At 43.2% G+C, this 19,999-nt stretch overlaps 2 protein-coding genes across 9 annotated transcripts in view; one reads left to right on the top strand and one right to left on the bottom strand.

The window, feature by feature from the left end:
- The first annotated feature begins 45 nt into the window (after positions 1-45).
- Positions 46-4,403, top strand: LOC122622659 (sodium-independent sulfate anion transporter). 2 transcript variants are annotated; one of them, XM_043801282.1, is made up of 6 exons: positions 46-221; positions 1,860-2,524; positions 2,768-3,104; positions 3,176-3,438; positions 3,500-3,685; positions 3,746-4,403. In XM_043801282.1, exons 1-6 carry the CDS (start codon positions 191-193, stop codon positions 4,097-4,099), a joined length of 1,836 nt encoding a protein of 611 aa, XP_043657217.1. In that variant the 5' UTR covers positions 46-190; the 3' UTR covers positions 4,100-4,403. The 2 variants fall into 2 exon arrangements, with proteins under 2 accessions (XP_043657217.1, XP_043657216.1); XM_043801281.1 differs by lacking the exon at positions 46-221 and adding an exon at positions 1,637-1,787.
- A 139-nt stretch (positions 4,404-4,542) lies between these two features.
- The window catches only part of LOC122622657 (peripheral-type benzodiazepine receptor-associated protein 1), a 28,422-nt gene continuing 12,965 nt past the window's right edge, over positions 4,543-19,999 (bottom strand). For 2 of the 7 annotated variants that reach the window (XM_043801275.1, XM_043801274.1), the window contains exons 12-19: positions 18,905-19,595; positions 18,594-18,838; positions 17,365-17,445; positions 15,649-16,251; positions 14,723-15,082; positions 13,863-14,151; positions 10,894-10,961; positions 4,543-8,081 (exon numbers count right to left, since the gene is read on the bottom strand). In XM_043801275.1, the coding sequence (XP_043657210.1) occupies positions 7,299-8,081; positions 10,894-10,961; positions 13,863-14,151; positions 14,723-15,082; positions 15,649-16,251; positions 17,365-17,445; positions 18,594-18,838; positions 18,905-19,595 (3,120 nt within the window). In that variant the 3' untranslated portion in view covers positions 4,543-7,298. The remainder of the gene's footprint in view (positions 8,082-10,893; positions 10,962-13,862; positions 14,152-14,722; positions 15,083-15,648; positions 16,252-17,364; positions 17,446-18,593; positions 18,839-18,904; positions 19,596-19,999) is intronic. The other 5 variants (XM_043801279.1, XM_043801277.1, XM_043801280.1 and 2 more) reach the window with 3 other exon arrangements.

The raw sequence follows: 19,999 nt of genomic DNA on the forward strand, positions 1-19,999 counted from the left end.
AGAAAAATCTGCCCGAGCCCACTTATTTATCACTCAAGAATTCGCTTATTCGGCAGTTTTCATTAGATTGCGAAGCGGTGCACTTGGCTCACTTACGAGAAAAGGACTATCAGTACTTAATATTCCCAAGCTCCATTTCGCGAATGTCCTTCGAATAGAGACATTCAAAGTCCAGAGGGATACGTGAATAATGTCGATTGTGAAGAAGTTGTCCTTCGATGGTAAGGATAACACATAGACCTATGGAAAACACCTTCGGTTTTCAATACGTTGTGAAAAGTGGAGTCATAATCAATGAACAGGATACAAATATTTGATATTTAAAGTGCAATAATCCATTTGTATAAATGGGCTAAAAAACTATCGTCTTCATTAACACTATTTAGTTGAAGTTCTGTGATCTTTTTGTGACTCACTATTGCAATAACATCGTGATCATTTTACAACAGTACAAGTTTTCACAACTTGGCCAATTTTACTACCGTCATATGTGCCACCCGCCGATCTCCCGCCTTAATTAGCATTTGAAAACAGCTGGGGATATAGTCGCCAAAATTTGTTAAAAGCTTTGGCCTGAGGTTTCGAATTAGCATTCATTTTGGGTCTTTGTTTTCGCCCATCATGACTGATAAGACCAGTTCATAAAAAATATTTAACGTGTCAAAGTGTTCACCGCAAATATTAACATTTGCTGAAAAGACAAAATGGATTACCCATTTAATTATGTTCACATTATATAAATTTGATTGGGAGTATATGGAACCTGATAATAATTGAGCAATCATTTGCATGTTCTTCGCAAATGGAGAGTCTATTATCAAATCAATTATTCTTGGCCAACTTGTCGTATTTACTTCGTATATAGCACACCTATTATTAACATGGATACGACAATGCCTGCAACACGTTACTGATTTTCGCAAGTGTACTGAAAACTAATTCATGTGAAACGTAACACCCATGATCAATGGTTTGCACTATCCATTTGGATCCGCAGACAGAGGGATGACTAATAGTTAGGACGCACTTGCGGTCTTCCGAATGTGCTAATTATGCGTTTACTTCCAGTGAATTTTTTTTTTTTTTTTTTTTTTTTTTTTTTTTTTTTTAATAATAATAATCGTTTATTTATTATTTTTAAATCACCTTTATTAAAAATCAGTATATTATCTGCATTCAGGTTTCGCTTTGTTTACCTTTATAAAAATAACTGGGTAAAAACGGTTTTTAATGCGATTTACATAAAGAGGAGGGCACCTATAACTGGTTTTAAAGACTCGCACGTACACACGTACACAAATATATATATATCTATATCCGAACAATTAGGTGTTATATGAACGTACTGGCTCTCCAATAGTGTTCCTCAATATTAGACAAGAATCTCAGTAATTTAAACAAACAACCGGGAACGCAGTCCGAGTCGAGAATACACATGTGCTTAATTACGATTTCACACAATTAAAGTTGTGCGCTTTTTTTCATTTTCGCTGGGCTTTCGGCTCGGCTCGGCAGCAAACAAGCTGGACTGGAGAGTTCGTTCGTTTTTTATTATTATTAAAATGCTAAAAATTCCCCTGACAAAATCAAACAATTTTGGCTGGCAGAGCGATTGTACCTGGCCATTGGCGAAACGGAAACCGCGTCTGAAAATCAGTACACAATGCGTTGGCCGCGAAAGCACACGTTCGGCTTGTGGCCCAAGGGCAATAGTGGGAGTCGTGGCAATGGAGGAGCCACTGGGCAACTCGGGGCGCCTGCGGCCACTGTGGCCACCATTTACAATCGTAGGACCCGCGGATTGGCTGTGCTCAACTCGAAATCCTACTAAGAAGTCTTCTTTCCTGCCCCACTTTCAGCTGGCTGCGAGGAGAAGGAGAAGTACACGGCCCAGAATGGCGATGATTATTACGGCCAGGCGAACACCGTCGACCTGGACGTGGCCAGCAAGTACTCCAAGCCCAAGGAAGCCCACTGGCTGGTGCGGCGCATATTCTTTCTCAGCTGGATTACCAGCTACGATCGGGAGCAAGCGTTCGCGGATCTGATTGCTGGCATCACCCTGGGCCTAACCATCATTCCACAAAGTATCGCGTATGCCGCGCTGGCGGGACTCTCCTCGGAGTACGGCCTGTACTCCGCCTTCATTGGCTCCATCATCTATGTGTTCTTCGGGACGATACCACAGGTGTCCATTGGACCCACCAGTTTGATGGCCATTCTCACCCTGCAATTCTGCGCCGACAAGCCGGTGCAGGTGGTCATCGTTCTGGCTTTCCTCGCCGGTTTGGTGGAACTGGCCATGGGTGTGTTCCAGCTGGGATTCATCGTGAGCTTCATACCAGCTCCGGTGACCAAGGCATTCACATCGGGCACCGCGCTGATCGTGGTCTTCGCCCAGATCAAGAACCTCTTGGGGGTTCGCATGAAGGGATTCCCCTCGATCGGTGACTTTTTCACCAATATTCGACCCACGGATGCCGCAATGGGCATATCCTGCATGGTTGTGCTGCTTTTGTTGAGAGTAAGTAGAGATTTCAGTGATCCATAACCATATTGAATACGGGCTCCGAAATAACGCAAACTAATTTGTTTATTAGCTCATCAAATAATCAGACATTAGCTAACTGCTGAAACCTTTTCACTGCTGCCTCAAGTCACGTTTTCAAGAAATTGCACTAAGTAGATTAGATACTTCACAATCAATCCAATCATTCGTACTTCACATGCTAAAAATGCTAATAATTGGTTGATGTTTCCCGGCTAGCTGCTGTCGCAAGTGAGTTTCAAGCAGGACACGCCTGTAACGCGTCGCCTGAAGAAGATTCTGTGGTACATCAGTATTTCCCGCAATGCTCTGGTCGTCTTCTTCACTGGCCTTCTGGTTTTCATCTGGGTGAAGAAGAGCTCCATGGAGGCGGTGCCCTTTGCGCTTTCCTCGAAGGTTTCCTCGGCCATGCCCACAATCAAGTTGCCGCCCTTCGCCTTCGAGTACCAGAATCGCACCTATGTGTTCACGGACATCCTCCACGAACTGGGCAGCGGAATCGTTGTGGTGCCCATTGTGGCGGTTCTGGCCAATGTGGCCATTGCCAAAGCCTTCGGTGCGTATACGTGATATCAGGCGGAAACGCAGCCTGCCTATAATGGTGAACATTTCCCTCGCTCCTCGCAGTTAAGGATGGCAATCTGGATGCCTCGCAAGAGATGCTCACTTTGGGTCTCTGCAACATAGCCGGCTCCTTCTTCAGTGCCATGCCCACCTGCGGAGCCTTCACCCGCTCGGCTGTGAGTCAGGCGTCTGGAGTGCGAACGCCAATGGCTGGCATCTACACGGGATTGATAGTGCTGTCCGCACTGAGCATCCTGACCCCCTACTTTCAGTACATTCCGAAGGCTTCCCTGTCCGCAGTTCTAATAGCAGCCGTCATCTTTATGGTGCGTATACGCGTTCTAATCAAGTGAATGTACCTAAACTGATACTTTCCCTGGTTAACAGATTGATCTTGCTCCGGTTAAGGAGCTCTGGCAGACCAACAAGAAGGACTTCTTCAGTTGGATGGGCAGTTTCATAATCTGCTTGGTGGCCGGCGTGGAGTTGGGTCTGCTCTTCGGCATTGTTCTCAGCATGGTGTTTATATTGCTGCGCCTGGGCAACCCCAAGTTTGAAGTCACTCTAAAGCAGGTACGTCATAACCTTATATAAATAATAGTTATATTGTTGATAGTTGGCCTCGCTCCCTAGCATGAATCCACGTACTACGTGCACATTGTGCCACAGTCGGATGTCTATTACACAGGCGTCGATGCTCTGCGATCTGAGTTGCGAGGAGCCTGCAGATTGTATCACAATGATTTCCCAGTGGTTCTCGATTGCGGCCGCTTCATGCAGTTCGATGCCACGTTCAGTGAGATGCTGATCTCGGTGGCCAAGGAGATGGCCAGCCACGACGTCCTGCTGATCCTGCAGAACATGAGCCTGAAAGTGCAGCAAATGCTGCCCGTTATGGGCAATGTGAGGTTCTGCCAGGAGGACAGCCAGCTTTCCAGCCACCTGCATGTGGAAAAGGAGGCACCTGTTCTGGAGGCCAAAGTGTAGTTACGTTGCAATCTAATGTCGGCTTGTACCTGTGTTTGATCCGGTTATGAGCGGACGTCACGGCATTTTTATCTCAATAGCTGTTGCCGCTTGACGTTCGCACGCAAATTGCGTAATTAGGCAGCGGCGGCAGTTAGTTAACTACTTAGATTTAGGTGTTTAGTTAGCGACTTTGTAAATACTTATGTGCACTATAAAAATACAGTAAATAGTACTCCCCTACGAATATGTCAAGATAAAACGAAGCTCGAAAGTGCTCTTCCAGCTTGAATAAACAGGTGCTGCTAAAAGAGCCCATAAAGAACGCCCCGTGCCGTGGAACTCAAACAGCTAATCTGCATGGCGGTATACGTGGCGTATGAGTAATGCCGCTGAACTGCGCAGAAAACTGAATTCTTATACTCATTGGGGCAATTGAAATGCTGGTTGGAGTTTTTTTTGAATTGTTGTTTAATTATTATTTTTTCGCTTTTTGTCGTTCAATAAGGAAATTATAATTTATAGAAAAAGTATAATAATACAGTATAACAATTTAGTTGGTTTTCATTTGTTTTGTTTATCCATTTCATATTGCATAGTACTCATTGCCATTATCATTTTTTTTGCTTTCTGTTTTTCTGTTCTTCTGTTTTGCCAGTGTGTGTTTAATGGGAATTTAATTTCATTTATTCTATATTGTTCGCTTGGTTTCCGAGGAAATAAACTGTTGTATACTTGTAAAGGTGTTTCTAGTAAATGATTATAGAGTGTTTCTGTCTGCTTCTGTATCTGTATCTGAATCTGAATCTGAATCTGTTTGTGTTTGTGTTTGTTTCTGCGTGTGTGTTTCCGGTCTGTCCATGTCCGTATTCCGGATGTGATATATTTTGCGGACTTCCGGCTTCGGTGGATGCCGAAGTTAGGCTTGTAGATTGTAATTGTCGTTCCGATGTGGCTGAATAATACAGTGACTTGATTGTAAGATTGTAAGATTTAAATCAGTTACGTGGGAAAAGTTAACGCTTGTTTCGATTTCGGTAAGTCCGTCTCCTCCATTCATAACTTCTGGCTAACTCCGATATCTAATTTGTTCTGCCCGCCTACTACATATTTGCCAGCTTACAATTTACAGTGTTCGGTTTAATTGCAGTGTATCTATGTGTCGTTCTGTGGTAATTGTGTTTGTGTGTGTGTGTGTCTAAAGTAATCATTTGCTCACAATTATTTTTGCCGGCCAAGCACATGTACATATGCATTGCAACTCTATGCGCTCTTTAAACATGGCTCGTTTAATGTATTTGTTTGGTAAATTTTGTCATTAATATACTTTGTTATCTTTATACTCTTCACATCTTGAATGTTTGTATTTTTCTTCGTAAAGCAAGAGGTACGCGATGTATTTGTTTCTGTATGCCGAGTGTGTATGAGGGCTGAGTCAAAGCAATTTTAAACATTAGGAAACACTTGACTATCTTTTCTCGATCCGGTTGAAAAGCAGGCTTCTCCGCGAGGGAAACCGAATTAGTCGTATGCGCGGCGTAACTAACTATCGGTAGTTGGTAGTTAGTAGTTGGTAATTTGTAATTGGTAATTTGTAATTGGTAGTAGTAAAATAACGTTCGAAAGAGTGTTCTTTGGATAGGCAGGGGTAGATAGATAGCGATAGGAAGTACTTAGTAGCAGGGGGCGGCTTAAGTTGCTAAAGAAGGTGTGAGAAAGTCTCCTTGCTGAATTTTGTGAACATGTCTCCTGGGTCTCTTTGGGTATTCTGGGTCTATAACGCTACGATCTTGTGCTTAGTACATTATATTTGTATTTGCCATTGGGTATCCCATATATGTATTTATGTAGGAGTAGATCTCTCTTGGTCTTTGGTTTGCTTTAAGTTACACTGATATTTATCGCATATGGCTTCTATGGACATCAAACACTGAGAAAGTGGGGCGTTGAATAGAAGTTTTGAGTCGAGCAGTCGAAGGCTTTCGATTTGGGATTTGGGATCTCGGATCTGGGAGCTGGGAACTGGGAGTTTTGGGATTAGGTATTGGGTTGGTATTTGGCTCAGGCTATCACTGGATTGAGAATAGAGTGGGTTTGGGTTGCAACCCTATATGCAATAGGACTGGGATTGGGGAAAGTGATCTTCTTGCACTGGACTGGAAGTCAAGGTCGCCTAGTCTTGGAAATGCGCCCGATTTGAGGTTGGCTTGAATGCGAAATCGTATTTAGTATATGCGAATATATGTAAATATGTACCATATCGATTTATTTATTTACTTTAATGTATGTATTTTTGTTTTTCGTCATTCCGCTTGTCTGACATTGCTCAACATTCGGTTGTGTTTTGATTTATAAATGTAATTTTAGTGTATTTCAATTTAGTTTTCAATATATTTTAAATATATACATATAATATATGTATGTTTATGTTTATGTTCGGTTTAGTTTACCTTATGTGTTTGCTTTATCTTCTCATTTCTCATTTCTCATCTTCTCCATCATTCCTCATATCTTTTTTGGTTATTATTTATAAACTGGTCAGCAACAGTAGCAAATTTAACAATGTGCGTTAACAAATAATTGTAAATATAATGTATGTATATAATATATTTCTTCTCCTCCCTTACTTGTATTTGTATTTGTTTTGGTATTTGTATAATATATGTGTGTTCAGTATCTATGTGAGTGGTGTGTACTGCGTCTGTGTGTGTGGTGTGTGTGTGTGTGGTCTTCTATTATAGAGCTTTATCCTTTAGTGGGTTAATGGAGTTGCAGTCACCTAAACCGGCAGGCAATTTGTTAAATAATTTTACAACAATTTATCTGGGCTTTTCTGTGGCTTTGTTTTTTTTTATTTGGTTTTTTTTTGTGGCCCGGCTGCTTGGCCGATGCTGCTGTTGCTCGTCGGTCACTCATAATATTTCCATTAATTTAATTAATAAAAAATATTACCATTAGTATTAGTACTATTAGTCATATCATATCATATCATATCGACAACAACAGCATACATATGCATTGGCCAACAGCTCGGCACCGGGATTGGGTATTAACGTTAGCATTGGTTTGTCTGTCCACCATCATTATCATTTGTGTTCCATTTTATATTAGCTTAGTAATCGTAATCAATAGCAATAATCATACTCATAATCATAATCATAATAGTAATAATAAGTCTAATCTACGAATAATATAACAGGACCCTATAGAATGACCGGGGTTATTTGCCAAAGCCGAACCCGAATTTTCCGAAGAGATCTTTGCCTTTCGACAGGACATCGCCGCCGGGCGCCGCTGCCGCGATGCCCTTAAGCCCGCCCAGCAATCCGGCGCCCGGTCCTGGAGGCGGCGCCTGGGCTTGCGGTGGCACTTGTTGTGGCTGCTGCTGCTGCATTCCGGGCTGCATTCCGGGCTGCATCCCCTGCTGCATGCCCTGCTGCATCCCCTGCTGCATCCCTTGCTGCATGCCCTGCTGCATCCCCTGCTGCATGCCCTGCTGCATTCCGGGCTGCATTCCGGGCTGCATCCCCCCCTGCTGCTGCATGCCCATGCCAGGCTGCTGGGCACCAAAGGCGTTTGCTTGTTGCTGCGCTGGCTGCACACCACCTTGTGGTTGCATTGGATCCGTCTTGGGCGGTTGCTTCGACCCAAATAGACCACCGGTGGCAGCCGAGGTAGCACCAGAGAGCAGGCTAGTCGCGCCGGAGAATAGTCCGCCCGTTTGCGCCTGTGTCGTCGGCGGCTGTTGCTGCTGCTGTCCCATCTGCTGCTGACCCATCTGACCCATTTGACCCATCTGTCCCATCTGCTGACCCATCGGCTGGCCCATCTGCTGACCCATCATTCCAGGTTGTCCCATTTGCTGCTGCTGCTGCTGCTGTTGCTGATGCTGCTGTCCCATCTGCGTCTGTTGCTGACCATACTGCTGCTGCTGCTGTTGGAGTTGCTGCTGCTGCTGCTGTTGCTGCTGCAGGCCGACATTACCAACGCGACCGATCATCCCCTGCAAGGTGGCGTTGGTCCAAGGACCACAAAAGACACGTTAGTCGGACTTCCAATCGCTTATCAGGTGGGCGCATTAAACGAATGGCAAACTAATTGTTAAGAATATATATATTTATATATATATGGTACGTATATTTATGGGGGTTTCTTAATATTTTCATGGATTGATTTTTTCTTTCAATGCTCTCTCAAGTATGTTTTCTGTTAGCTGGGGTATCGGTTAGTTTAGCGAGATCCTCGAGCATTTGCCGCCGAGTTTGCTGTTGATGGATTGGTTGTGTTTTATTAATGGCAGCTACGTTTCATTAACTACGGAAAGAGGCTAGTCAAAAAACCGAACTCGAATCCGCTGGGGATTCTGAGGATTCTGGGGATCCGCTCTAGATGAAACATAGTGCTAGGCCGGTACGCAATCAATGGACTCCGAGTGCCATCATCTCCGCATGGAGCGAGGGTAGCAGGAGGCTTGATTTCCGGCTCTCAATTGAAACGAGTAACAGTAGCATTACGTGATTTGATTCTTTATACACTTCCTTTTGGTTGGAACGAAACAAAAATATGTAGAACTAGCAACGTTTCTCAAAAGTTTGTCAACTGAAATCAATAAAAAAACGAGCCTAAGGCCAAAGAAGAACGTAAACTTGCATGGCAAAAATAAGATATATATTTCCAAAAAGATACGCATTCTGACAAAAAACTTCGGACAGTGCGAAAGGACTCTGGATGTCCCGCATCAAACCGGACTTCTATGGTTCTAGAACTCTATTTATTTACACTACCTTGATGAAATGTCGCAGGTTGTGTTTTGTGAACGTGTCTAGACAATCATCGAAATCAAAAATAATCTGCGGATCTTTGGCATCCGGAATGAGTTGTGTCGATGAACTAAACGAACCAAAAAAATAACATTGTGTTTTGAGTCATCGTTTTGCTATATACTTCACTTCGGTGTTTGAGCATTGATAAAAGTAAGAGCTAAATGCAAATCTAGTTGGGTAACTTATACTTGACGAGGGTGAGCCAGAGGAAATCATATGAGGGAAATGCTGATAGTAATCGAAAGCAAATACAGTTTGGGTTCAACTGAGGCGGGGAAAAGAACCGAAAAAGCAACTTACGAAACCAAAAACTCAAGGTATTACACATACAGTGAATCACATAGAAATTTGTACACATTACATCCAATATTCCATATAGTAGTAGTAGCAATTAATTAATATAATTAGTAGCGTATACCAGTAAGAAAACAAAAATGTATTCATATATAGATATATATATATATATATTTATAGGTATGCATCGCTGCTTATCAGCAATACGTTTACTTGAGTGTGTGAGTTTGTATCTGGCATATATGGTATCTGGTATTTGGTATCTAGCGATTCTAAGATAAGGAGTTTCGGATACTGTGTGAATAGATTTGTACACAAATTGGAAAGCTTTTTATCTCACTGTCCGGAATTTGTATTGTTTGCTCTGCGGGCTAAGGAAAGAAATAATATCTGGCATGTTTTCGAGTAACAACTAGAATTGACCAGGCTTAAGCATATTCGTTTTCAATTCATCTGATGTTATTGGGGATTTATTTATATATATTTTGGGTAGCAAAATGAACTGATTTATCCGCTCTTCTTGGCAGATCAATGGCTGCAAAGCTTGGAAAGTCTGTAAGCTGAGTAGATATAGGCAAACCAAAAACATTTAAGTAAATGAAAAGCTGTGAAATAGTTAGAAAAATCAAGGCAATTGAAATGTATGAAATCAAGTGAACGACAAACTGAAGAAAAATCGATGTAAATGATTGTTGCTGTGGAAATCGTTGCTGATATTTGTTGAACATCCTTGTTGAACATTCGATTTTATATACAGACTATACACACATACACCTTATTTTCTGTTCTGAGTTCGATTGCGAGTATATTACAGACTATAGTATGAATGCAACGATCTTGGGTTGTATCTTTACACGGACGAGCCTTGCTGATTTGTTGGAATGTTTGTATTTATAATGTCGCTGTTGTCTTTGGATGTTAACTACAAGATAAACATGTTGCTAGCTATACATATGTACTATATATATATAGGTATATATAAATCAGTTGATTCTGGTATCTGGTATCGTTAATTGGAATGTTCAAGTACTGTACTGTAAGCGTTTGAATCGGGATTGGAATGGATACATATAGACATGGTGAGATAGGAAGTATGCGTACTAGCTAAAGACATAAAGAGAGATACAGAGAGAGAAAGAGAGAGCGATGTAGAGCGGTATAGAGAAAAGAGGACGGAACAATGGACGATCAAGTCGAGTACTGGCGAGTGTGAGAGAGTCCGCACAACACAGCCGGCGCGTGTGCAGGAAAGCGATAGCAGTATGTCGAGGGAAAGAGATGGCGTGTTCCTCTTCTGTCTGAGTGTCGTGATAATACGTTCTTTTCGGGGGCGGGGTGGCTTTTTGCTGGCTTGTTGCCGAGAATCGGAACCGAAAAGTAATGAGTGACAGAGACAGCAAGTAAAGATATAGGTACAGGTAACAGGTACAGGTAGAGGTACAGAGGTACAGGTACAGGAGTAGGTAACTGTTGTTGTAGTATTTGTATCTGTTTTGTAGCAATAATAAGATGGTATACGGTTTGGGGTATTAGGTGAACAGTTGTGGTTACATTTGGCGTATTCTTAACTCTTTTCTTTAGATTAGCTTTAGCATTTATTTTCACAAACAAACAAATGAAAGTATTGTATATCTTTGCTTTCTTTTCATACGTTCGATATATCAAAACAAAAGGAAACAAAAGAGAAAGAGTATTTACCTGCGTTTGGTGATCGGGGGCAGGATGGCCCGTGTTGTCTAACAGTGTAGGGGAAGCAGGGCGAGCATCTATAGCAACGAATATAACATAAAGACTTCACATTTACCACAGCAGACCATTACAAAAAATTATTTGAAAGAAGTTGTAGTAGTCAAAACGGAAAATATCGTAATTGAAACTCAGATCGAACTTAGGCATTGAAATCGAAATGAAAACGAATCGAAAAATTGAATTTATTCGCGTTGAATTTGCAGATAGTTCGGAGCTGCCTGTTCAGAAACTGTGATTAATGTTTTTAAGGTTGCAATGATTGGATATACATATATATATTTACTCATTTCCGCGCGCAGTTGGGAGGTTAATCAAATAATCGCTGTTCTATATAATTCACCGCACTTCACGAACAAATCAATCGACAACTCAAAATGAAAGGGTTAAATAAAAGATTTCAATGGACCCAAAAGATCCCGCTTTACATCCAAATACAATACGGGCGTTTTCAAAAATGTTATGTTTTAAATTTTGTTTTGCGCAAAGACATAATTGAAACGAGAGAAAGAGGCGCCAAGTGGATTCAGATTCAGATTAAATCGGATTGGTAAAATGTGAGAGATAGAGAGTTAAGTTAAAATGATTGCATTTGATTTGATAGTGGTTATTGGTCCAGACGTAAGTAGATTAGAATTGATTTAAATATTACCTTCTTCGTTTGGCTAACGAAATATAGCCCTATTCGAACCCCGATTTCGGACTTCTTGGGTTCTCTGAATTACTTATGTTCAGATTTCGGTTCATTTCTTGCATTTGCACAAGCTTTTGTATGCAGTTTAGAGTATATTTTAGATAAGATACATGTTATATAGCATGTGGACGGGCACTTAATTGGCTTAGTATGTATATATTGCAATATATATAAGTAGTAGTAGTAGTAGTAGTTATATGGAGATAAGTAGATTAAATTTGATTTAGGTATTTTACAATATAAAATGTACATTAAAACACAAAATACTGCTCGTATTTATTTGAGAATTGAAACATTTTGGATTTGGTGCTTTGGAGCCCTTGCTGATGCTGTTGTTGTTTTTGTTGTTATATTTTGAACAAAAATGAACAAATATCAAATATATATATATCGAAGAAGCTAATTGGCAAACAAACAAGACCAACATTCAGAAAACCAGAAGGAAAGAAGTCAACGGAAAACGGAAAACGAAAAGAAAATCCAAAAACGAGAAATCAACGAGAGGAATCAACGCTAAAAGAAATATTTCTTTCGAAAAGCAGATACTCGTACTCGTTCAAACAATATCGGGGGTATTCATTTAATTTTTTTTCATTTTTTTTGGGGTTTCGGTTTTGGGTTCGGTTTCGGTTTCGGGTATCCGGGACTCAAAGGGTTCATAGCTTAGCGGTACCATACTCCTCTACTCGACCGTAGTTCCCTAGGACCTTTGTCCCGATCGGATCTGATCCTCTGGATCTGGCCACCACCACTAATCTTGGGCTATGGCTCTGGCTCCTCCCGTTCCCATCGGTTGATTGGGGCATTCTGGGTGACTTTCACATTAGCACTACTTCTTCATCGGTACCAGGCACATTCAGAGGTTGACTTTGTGATCTATGGTGATCTATGGCTCGGTGGTGATCAACTTGGCAATGAACTCATTCGGCAATCAGGTGCAAGTAATTCGTATCGATAAGGCAAACAATTGCTTCACTAAAAACAACAAAATCGTAACAAAACCGAAAAGAAACCAAAACTGTATTCAAATATACTTGAGTATAAGTATCATGCAAGAGACCATCTAGAATCATACACGTCTAGAAAAAGGCACGCAAGACAGGGAAAGACAGGATACGAGAAAGATGAGGGAAGTTAAATAATAATAATTATCAGTATCAGTATCAGTATCAGTATCGGTACAGACAAGTAAAATAATGCTAGGTGAAGAGTTATATACAGAGGATATAGGTAATGAACATGAACATAGTGAAAATTGGCCCCAAAGTTTCGGACTTTCATTCTATAACTTCTTCCATTCAGGATGATTGGTGGTTGATCAATGGAATCAATGGGGATGCTCAGATGCGTGGGAAAATGTAATATTGTGTGTGTACAACAACAAGAACAACAACTATCTATTGCATATTTTTATTGGATTAGAATTATATCATTGGAATCCAAACAAAAGTCGTACAAAACAAGAAGGGAATATTCATATATATATATATATAAAAGTTGGAAATATCAAACTGATTGGTGCTGGAAATTATTGAGTTTGTACATCAACGAAAATCGCATTTAAGATTAAGGGTTAAAAAATGGGAGAAAAGAGTTGTACAAAAGTTCGCTCGGAATCGTAATGGAAATCAAATTAGCGGCGTTCAAAATCAGAAATTGTATTTAACTTGTAGCTGTTTTGTTTCACTTGAAATTTTATTGCGATAGAAAGTTAAGACAGAAAGAGAGGAGTGAAAATATTCTCTGTGTTCGCTGATCTGTAATATATATAATATATATCGTTTGGAAAACGAAATCAAAATACGAAAACGAAATCGAAATAGAAAAAAAAACACTTGGGGCATCGGAACAGAAATGGATTGCTATAGTATAGTACGAGTATATATTATCCCGCTGGTGGAATTGTTATGTAGTCTGGAAGAACCTGCATAGTTATTCATCTGATAAAGTGCTTTCGAGATTAAAGTACATGTTTTGTATTATTTTGTTGTATTTCAGATTTCTTTTGAAAACGAATCAACCGAAAAGGAACCGAAAACGTTAAATAAACATGATTACGTTAACTCGTAACTTGTAAGCCCGTAATAGTTGATCGAATCGCTATCGAATCAGCATCGCTCGGTCACTGGTTAATTCGCATTCAATTCGAACCAAAGAAAAACTGAAGAGAACGTAAACCAAAATGCGAAAGTCCACTGGCAGCTCGATCTGCACAAAGCCTACTTACTTTTGCCCGGCTGGCCGCGACCGCCCATTCCGGGCATCATGTTGTCACGTGGCGGGGGCGGCGGCCCCCTCGCTCCTGGCCCCTGACCCCTGCCCCTCTGGCTGAGCCCGCCGCGACCGGCCACTCCGCCGGGACCCATCTGGTTGTTGTACTGGTCGGGCGCGTCCGCCAGGAAGTTCGACGGCACCAGGCCGCGCACGCCGTCCAGCTCGCCCATGTAGAAACCGTCTTCATCCATATCACCGTAAACGAGTATGATTTCGCCCGTCTTGAAACACAACTCCACCTGCTGTTGGTGCGAAAGATGTCGAATATGCGCTATTAGGTTAAGCTATCAACAAAAACATTTGTATAATTGAAGAGCTTTTGGCGTCTTTTCAGAACAATAAAATTATGGTAGCATGTTCAAGCTGTCCTTTATATATCATCGATATTTTAATAAAAATGAGCATACAAGAAAGAATGGCAATGAGGCTTCCTTAGTGGTATTTTATGCTAATCCGAGCCAGGAATTTACTGATTTAACCAAATAATAAGCCTCAAGACCCGCCTGCGATATATGCCTTTAATAAATATTACGCATACGCAGTGTGGGACTATTTGGCGATATTTTCCAAAGCATCAAAAGTTAGTTCACGTACTCTACTAATGAACCCCTAGCAATAGTACTTTACTCTTATCTATGGGACCGGACTCACTTCTTTGGCCACAGGGGCAACAATATGCTGGCTAAAACCTGGCAGTAAGCCGCCGAAAAAGCCGCCCATAAGACCTCCTGCCTGACTTTCCCGGCGCTTGTGTATGCAAATCGAATGAGCAACAAATCGAAGGGCAACTAAGGAGACAATGATTAGACTTACCTCGGCATCCACATTGGGACTCAACTCCTGGGGATCGTAGTCGTAGAGCGCGATCATCCGCTTCACGGGCATGTTGGCGTAGATGTCACCCCAGCGGTCGCGACTCACGTTCCGCATGCTCTGCTGCGGAGCACTCTGGCCGGGCATCACCTGGGCGGTGCCGCCGACGCCGACGCCCACTCCCTGACCCTGGCCCATCTGGCCGGGCATCTGGCCGGGCATCTGACCGGGCATCTGGCCACCGGCGGTCATGGAGGCGGTGGTGTCCTCCACCTCGGAGACCATGTTGTGCGGCACATAGCCCCTGCGACCGCGCAGCTCGCCCCAGTAGAAGCCATCGGCATCCTTATCACCAAATACCTATTTTAGACAAGACCGGAAACAGGCCGGTATAACCGGATATTAGTGTTGGTCATGGATAATCGGGCAATGGGTGATTATTGTAGTTGTTAAGTGTATTGAGTGCATAACGCTAACTTAACGAGTATTTATGGAACTATTAGAAGAGAGAACAACGTCTACATAGGTGGATATAGAGTACTGTTTGGTTAGATAGTTGTGGTTGGTTTAGTTGGTTTGGTTGGTTGGTTTGTTCTGGAGGTCGGGGGTCAACTCGCAACGAATCTGATTCTTGGGATGAGATTACTGAGGATGTAAAGAGTTCGGAGCGAAGGAAAAACATGCACTGATTCATTCAATTAGCGCAACAAGCAAGCGCAGCCAATTCTTCATTGGTCGCCAATGCATCCAAATTGCATCTTCGATTGGGTTTTTTTGCCGATCTTATCGCATCAGATCGGATCGGATCGGATCGGTGGAGATCGGGCTCACCATTGGTTGGTTGCTCCGCGAGATCGCTGCTGCGGCTGGAAAGTGTCTTGGTGGTTCTGTGTGGATTGGCTTGTCTCGGGAATCAGGGGGCTTACCTTGATCGTGTCGCCCTCCTGGAAGGGCAGCTCTTCGTCGCAGCCATCGGGATTGGGACTCATCGTGGATGGGTCGTAGTCGAACATGGCCACAAAGTAGCGGGGCTTCTTCTGTGCTCCGGGCATCTGACCCGGTTGTCCTGGCTGGCCGGGCTGAGTCTGCTGTTGTCCTGGCTGCTGGCCGGGCATCATCTGGCCCTGCTGCATCTGCTGCTGCTGCTGCTGTTGCTGTTGCTGCTGGTTGAGCGGTCCTCGTGGTCCCATCATTTGGCCAGGCATCTGACCCGGCATTTGACCGGGCATTTGACCTGGCATCTGACCCGGCATTTGACCCGGCATCTGACCAGGCATTTGACCTGGCATTTGACCGGGCATCTGACCTGGCATCTGCCCTTGCATCTGCCCTTGCAGCTGCCCTTGCATCTGCCCCTGCATCTGCTGGCCCTGCATGTTAAGCTGGCCGGGAACTGGTCCTCGAAAGCGTGGCCCGCCCATGGGACCCTGGGGTCCGTAGGGCTGCTGCTGCTGTTGCTGTGGTCCCTGCGGTCTTCCTGGAATCGGGACCATGCCCCGCTGCGCTCCTGGTTGGCCTGGCTGATAGCCCTGGTTGGTTGGTTGGTTGGTTGGTGTGATGGCGACGATCGCAGGAATTTAAATCAATTTGAATGAATTTAAAATTTTGTTAGCGTTTGATTTTGGACTCTGGTTTTCTTTTTTTCGGGGTGTTGCAATTGGTAATTAGTACTCTGTTTTTCATTCACATTGTCTTTAGAGAGGTTTTCGTTTAGCAAAGTGGAGGCGTCTGCACTTAGCTGGATGCTTTAGCATTTGCATTATCTCTTTAGACTACTAAGGAGTTACGAAAGCTGTATGTGTGTAGTCTAGTGTGTGTAGGGTGTAGAGTGTGTAGTGTTTCAATGGAGCATTACGAGCTAAGTACATATATATTATAGAAACTGAAAAGCCAAAGATCTATAGCTGATAGTCGAGTACGAAGCTAAGCGAGTATGAACACTGAGGGGTTAGGATGTTGTCGGTAGTAAGAAAGCACGGAGTTTCTTTATGTCTGGTATGTTTGGTTTCGGGTGGTATCTTCCAGTGACTTGTGTGGGTGTTTACACATGTTTCTAGCATTTACATACGTATTTACATATGTATAGAGGGATTTCTTGAAAAGATTAGTAGATTAGTAGACGAAGAATTCGAGCTGTGGTACTTGTAGATACATTGGGACGGAATTATCAGACAAGGGTTTCACCAAGCACTGAGTCCAATCGCGGTAGACTAAGTTAACTCTTTCTTCTAAGACCTACTTATCGTAATACCAGCAATAGCCATGCAATTTGTAGCCCTGTTGAATTATTTCTTTACCAATATTTAAGGATTTAGAGGCACTTACAGATCAGCCGAAATGTTGAATTTTCATCCCTAAAGGCATATTTACTAAGAAAATAAATGAGAAAAATCTACAAAGAACTCAAAAGCAAACCAAAGTCTGTTAATTGCTTTGTATTTTCTTGAATATACAAGCCTAATTGGTTGTTTAGCAATCGTTTTTAGCTAAGCTAACCAAATAAATATGCATCGAATCTAGATATAGTAGTTACTTGTACGCAAAGTGTTACAGATACTTATGGCTAGTGGTGTGTGTGGTGTGTGTGGCGAGGTGTGTGTGTGTGTGTTCAATATGCGAGAGATGTTGTGGGTATAACTTACATTCTGGTTCACTTGATTCTGTGTGGGTTTCGAGAAGAGGCCACCGAGCAGGCCACCTAACAATCCGGAGCCTCCGTCGGGCTGTTTGTCGATTTCGGTATCGGTATCGGTATCGGTATCAAGGTGTACGGGTTCGATATCGGTTTTGGTTTCGGTTTCGGTTTCATATAATGAAAATGAACATGTACTTGTTTCGTTTAAAATTGTTCGTTGCATTGCGTTTTCCTTAAGACAATTGTTCAGCATTTCCGCTCAATACTTAGTTAGAACTCTACTTGAAATCGGAACAACTCAACCAAGTTCAAAATCTTAGATATATTTTATTGTTATTTGTTATAATTTGCAATTTGCTGCTGACATGCTAGTTGTGAACTATACTCAAACTAACTGAAAACCCAAAATCGCAGGAAATCGAAAGAAATCGAAATGAAACAAATGGTTCTAGCAAAGGTTGCATACTCTGGCATATCTCTTAAGTACCAAAAGAATTAAAAAACCAGATAGAAATTATAAAAAGAAAATGTGAGTAACTTTACATACATACAAGTTCTTTGGGTGGGAGAAGAAGGGCTCAATTCAATTGCTTGGGTTCTTATCGCAAAGATCGAGGACTCAATAGTCTCGCAGTTCTTTGACATGTGAAATTTGTGTGAATTTTGTGCGATTGTCTCAACAATTTCTCTCAGTGTATGTATATAATAGGTTCATTTGCAAAAGAAATCGACCGAAAGTAGTAGTAGTAGTAGGATATAGTTGGAAATTGAAAATTTAAGGCAGTCAAAAAGATATTGGAGGATAAACAGAGAGAGAAGATGTGAGGAAGAGGTAAATGTTTAAATAAATAAAGGTCAACATCGAACTCTTAAGTGAAATATAAAAGTTCAGAAATGATTCGATGCAATATAGGGTATATGGATTCGTATGGATTTCGGGTGGCTTCAATTCAATCTTGGTATGGTGGTGCGCGGGTTTTACAAGCAATGGTCGTTAACTTGAAGGTATTCCTTTTGTGTGACTAGCATTCGGGTTGGTAGAAGGTATGTGGTAGTTTACACGAGAATAACTTATGTACATTCTTCGATGGTGTGTTGGCTTCAAGTTAAGGATACAATAGAATTTAGAACAGCTCTCAGCCAATTGAAGTTCGAAATGATAAAATGAAACGAGTTCACAGAACATTATTTACAGTGTACGCGTTGGGCGGCCCACCAACACGACATCGCACTCACCTGATGACCCGGTTGACCCGGCTGACCCGGCTGGCCCGGCTGCATGCCCTGCTGCTGCATCTGGTTGGGATCGTACTGGCCGTGATCCTGCTGCCCACCCATCATGTGCTGACCCTGCTGACCCGGCTGGCCGGGCATGCCGCCCATCTGCTGCTGCACCGGCATCCCGTGCGGTCCCTGCGGCAACTGCGGACCCATGCCCATCTGGTTGGGACCCCGGCGGGCCACCGCATTGCGCACAGTGTCTGGAAATGGCATGGCAGAGTATCTCACTGAAAGAGGCTTCAATCGGAGACAGGGATGGGCCTTACTTGGTATCAAAATGGGCGCACTGTCCGCCGACTGGGAGTCGCGGGACTTGGTGCGTATGGTGACGGCACGCGGATTGAAGACGCCCAGTTTGCCGATGTCGATGAGGGCGTGGTCGCCGGTGGGCGAGTTGATGTCGGTGACCTTCTTACCATCGGCGTACACAGCATAGCCGGTTACAGGCCCCGTCGAGGTGGGCCTGTTAACCGGCTGCCATGTCACCAGAATGGTACCATCCTGCGGACCGGCCTCAAGCTGGATCTCCTGCGGCGGATCGGGCAGGCCCTTGGTCAGGGTGCGGAAGTCGGCGTATGCTCCGGGCGCCTCCTCCTGCCCCGGCCGCCCAGCACCGACCACACTCTGGCCCACATTCGCCGCGTGCTGGCCCACGGCCCGCAGGTGCTTGGCCCGCACCGTCACCCGGTACTGGGTGCTCGGCGCCAGGCCGGTGATCGTGTGCCTGTACATGCCCGGCTTGACGGTGCGCACCTCCACATTGTTTACACACACCACGTGCTGGTGGTTCGAGTTGGCCGGCAGCCACGAGATGACCGCCGAGGAACAAGTTATGTGCGAGGCGCGCACCGCCGAGGGGCCCAGGTGAGCGGTGTCCCGCCCGATGATCATCGTGCAGGCGGCATCCCGCGACGTCTGCCGGTTCTGGGTCACGCTCCGCACGCTGATGCGATGCGGCTGGATGGGGCAGAGAGGTGGGGTTTATTACTCAGTCTCGTATATGGATAGGTGCGGAATACGTCTCATAAGATCAAGAATAAATGAAAGGTTCTGTTTCTGAACGCATTGTGATGCTTGATTGTTTGCCAAATTGGATATAGGATGGTTATTGTATTTAAGTGGATATAAAAGGAATATGATAGATCGAATTTGTATTTCAAAGGACAAGTTTTAACCGCAAGTTCATTGAGATTTACTGGTATTAGGCAAAGACGTAAGTGTATTACTATAGTAATCAAACAAATGTGTGTATTGCACTCGATTAGTTAGGTAGTTAGTAACATGCGAAAATTAGATAGTGAGTGGAAATGGCATAAGAACCGGAGTAAATCGTCCAAAAACAACATGGCTGCATCTTGTTT

This window comes from Drosophila teissieri, chromosome 3R, assembly GCF_016746235.2.
Source record: "Drosophila teissieri strain GT53w chromosome 3R, Prin_Dtei_1.1, whole genome shotgun sequence".
Lineage (NCBI taxonomy): Eukaryota > Metazoa > Arthropoda > Insecta > Diptera > Drosophilidae > Drosophila > Drosophila teissieri.

Excerpts from the sequence above, each read along its gene's own strand:
- LOC122622659 (XM_043801281.1), top strand. The coding sequence starts at position 1,664 with ATGCGTTGGCCGCGAAAGCACACGTTCGGCTTGTGGCCCAAGGGCAAT. Across the intron at positions 3,439-3,499 it reads TAGCAGCCGTCATCTTTATG|ATTGATCTTGCTCCGGTTAA; the intron begins GTGCGTATACGC and ends CCTGGTTAACAG. Across the intron at positions 3,686-3,745 it reads TTGAAGTCACTCTAAAGCAG|CATGAATCCACGTACTACGT; the intron begins GTACGTCATAAC and ends CTCGCTCCCTAG.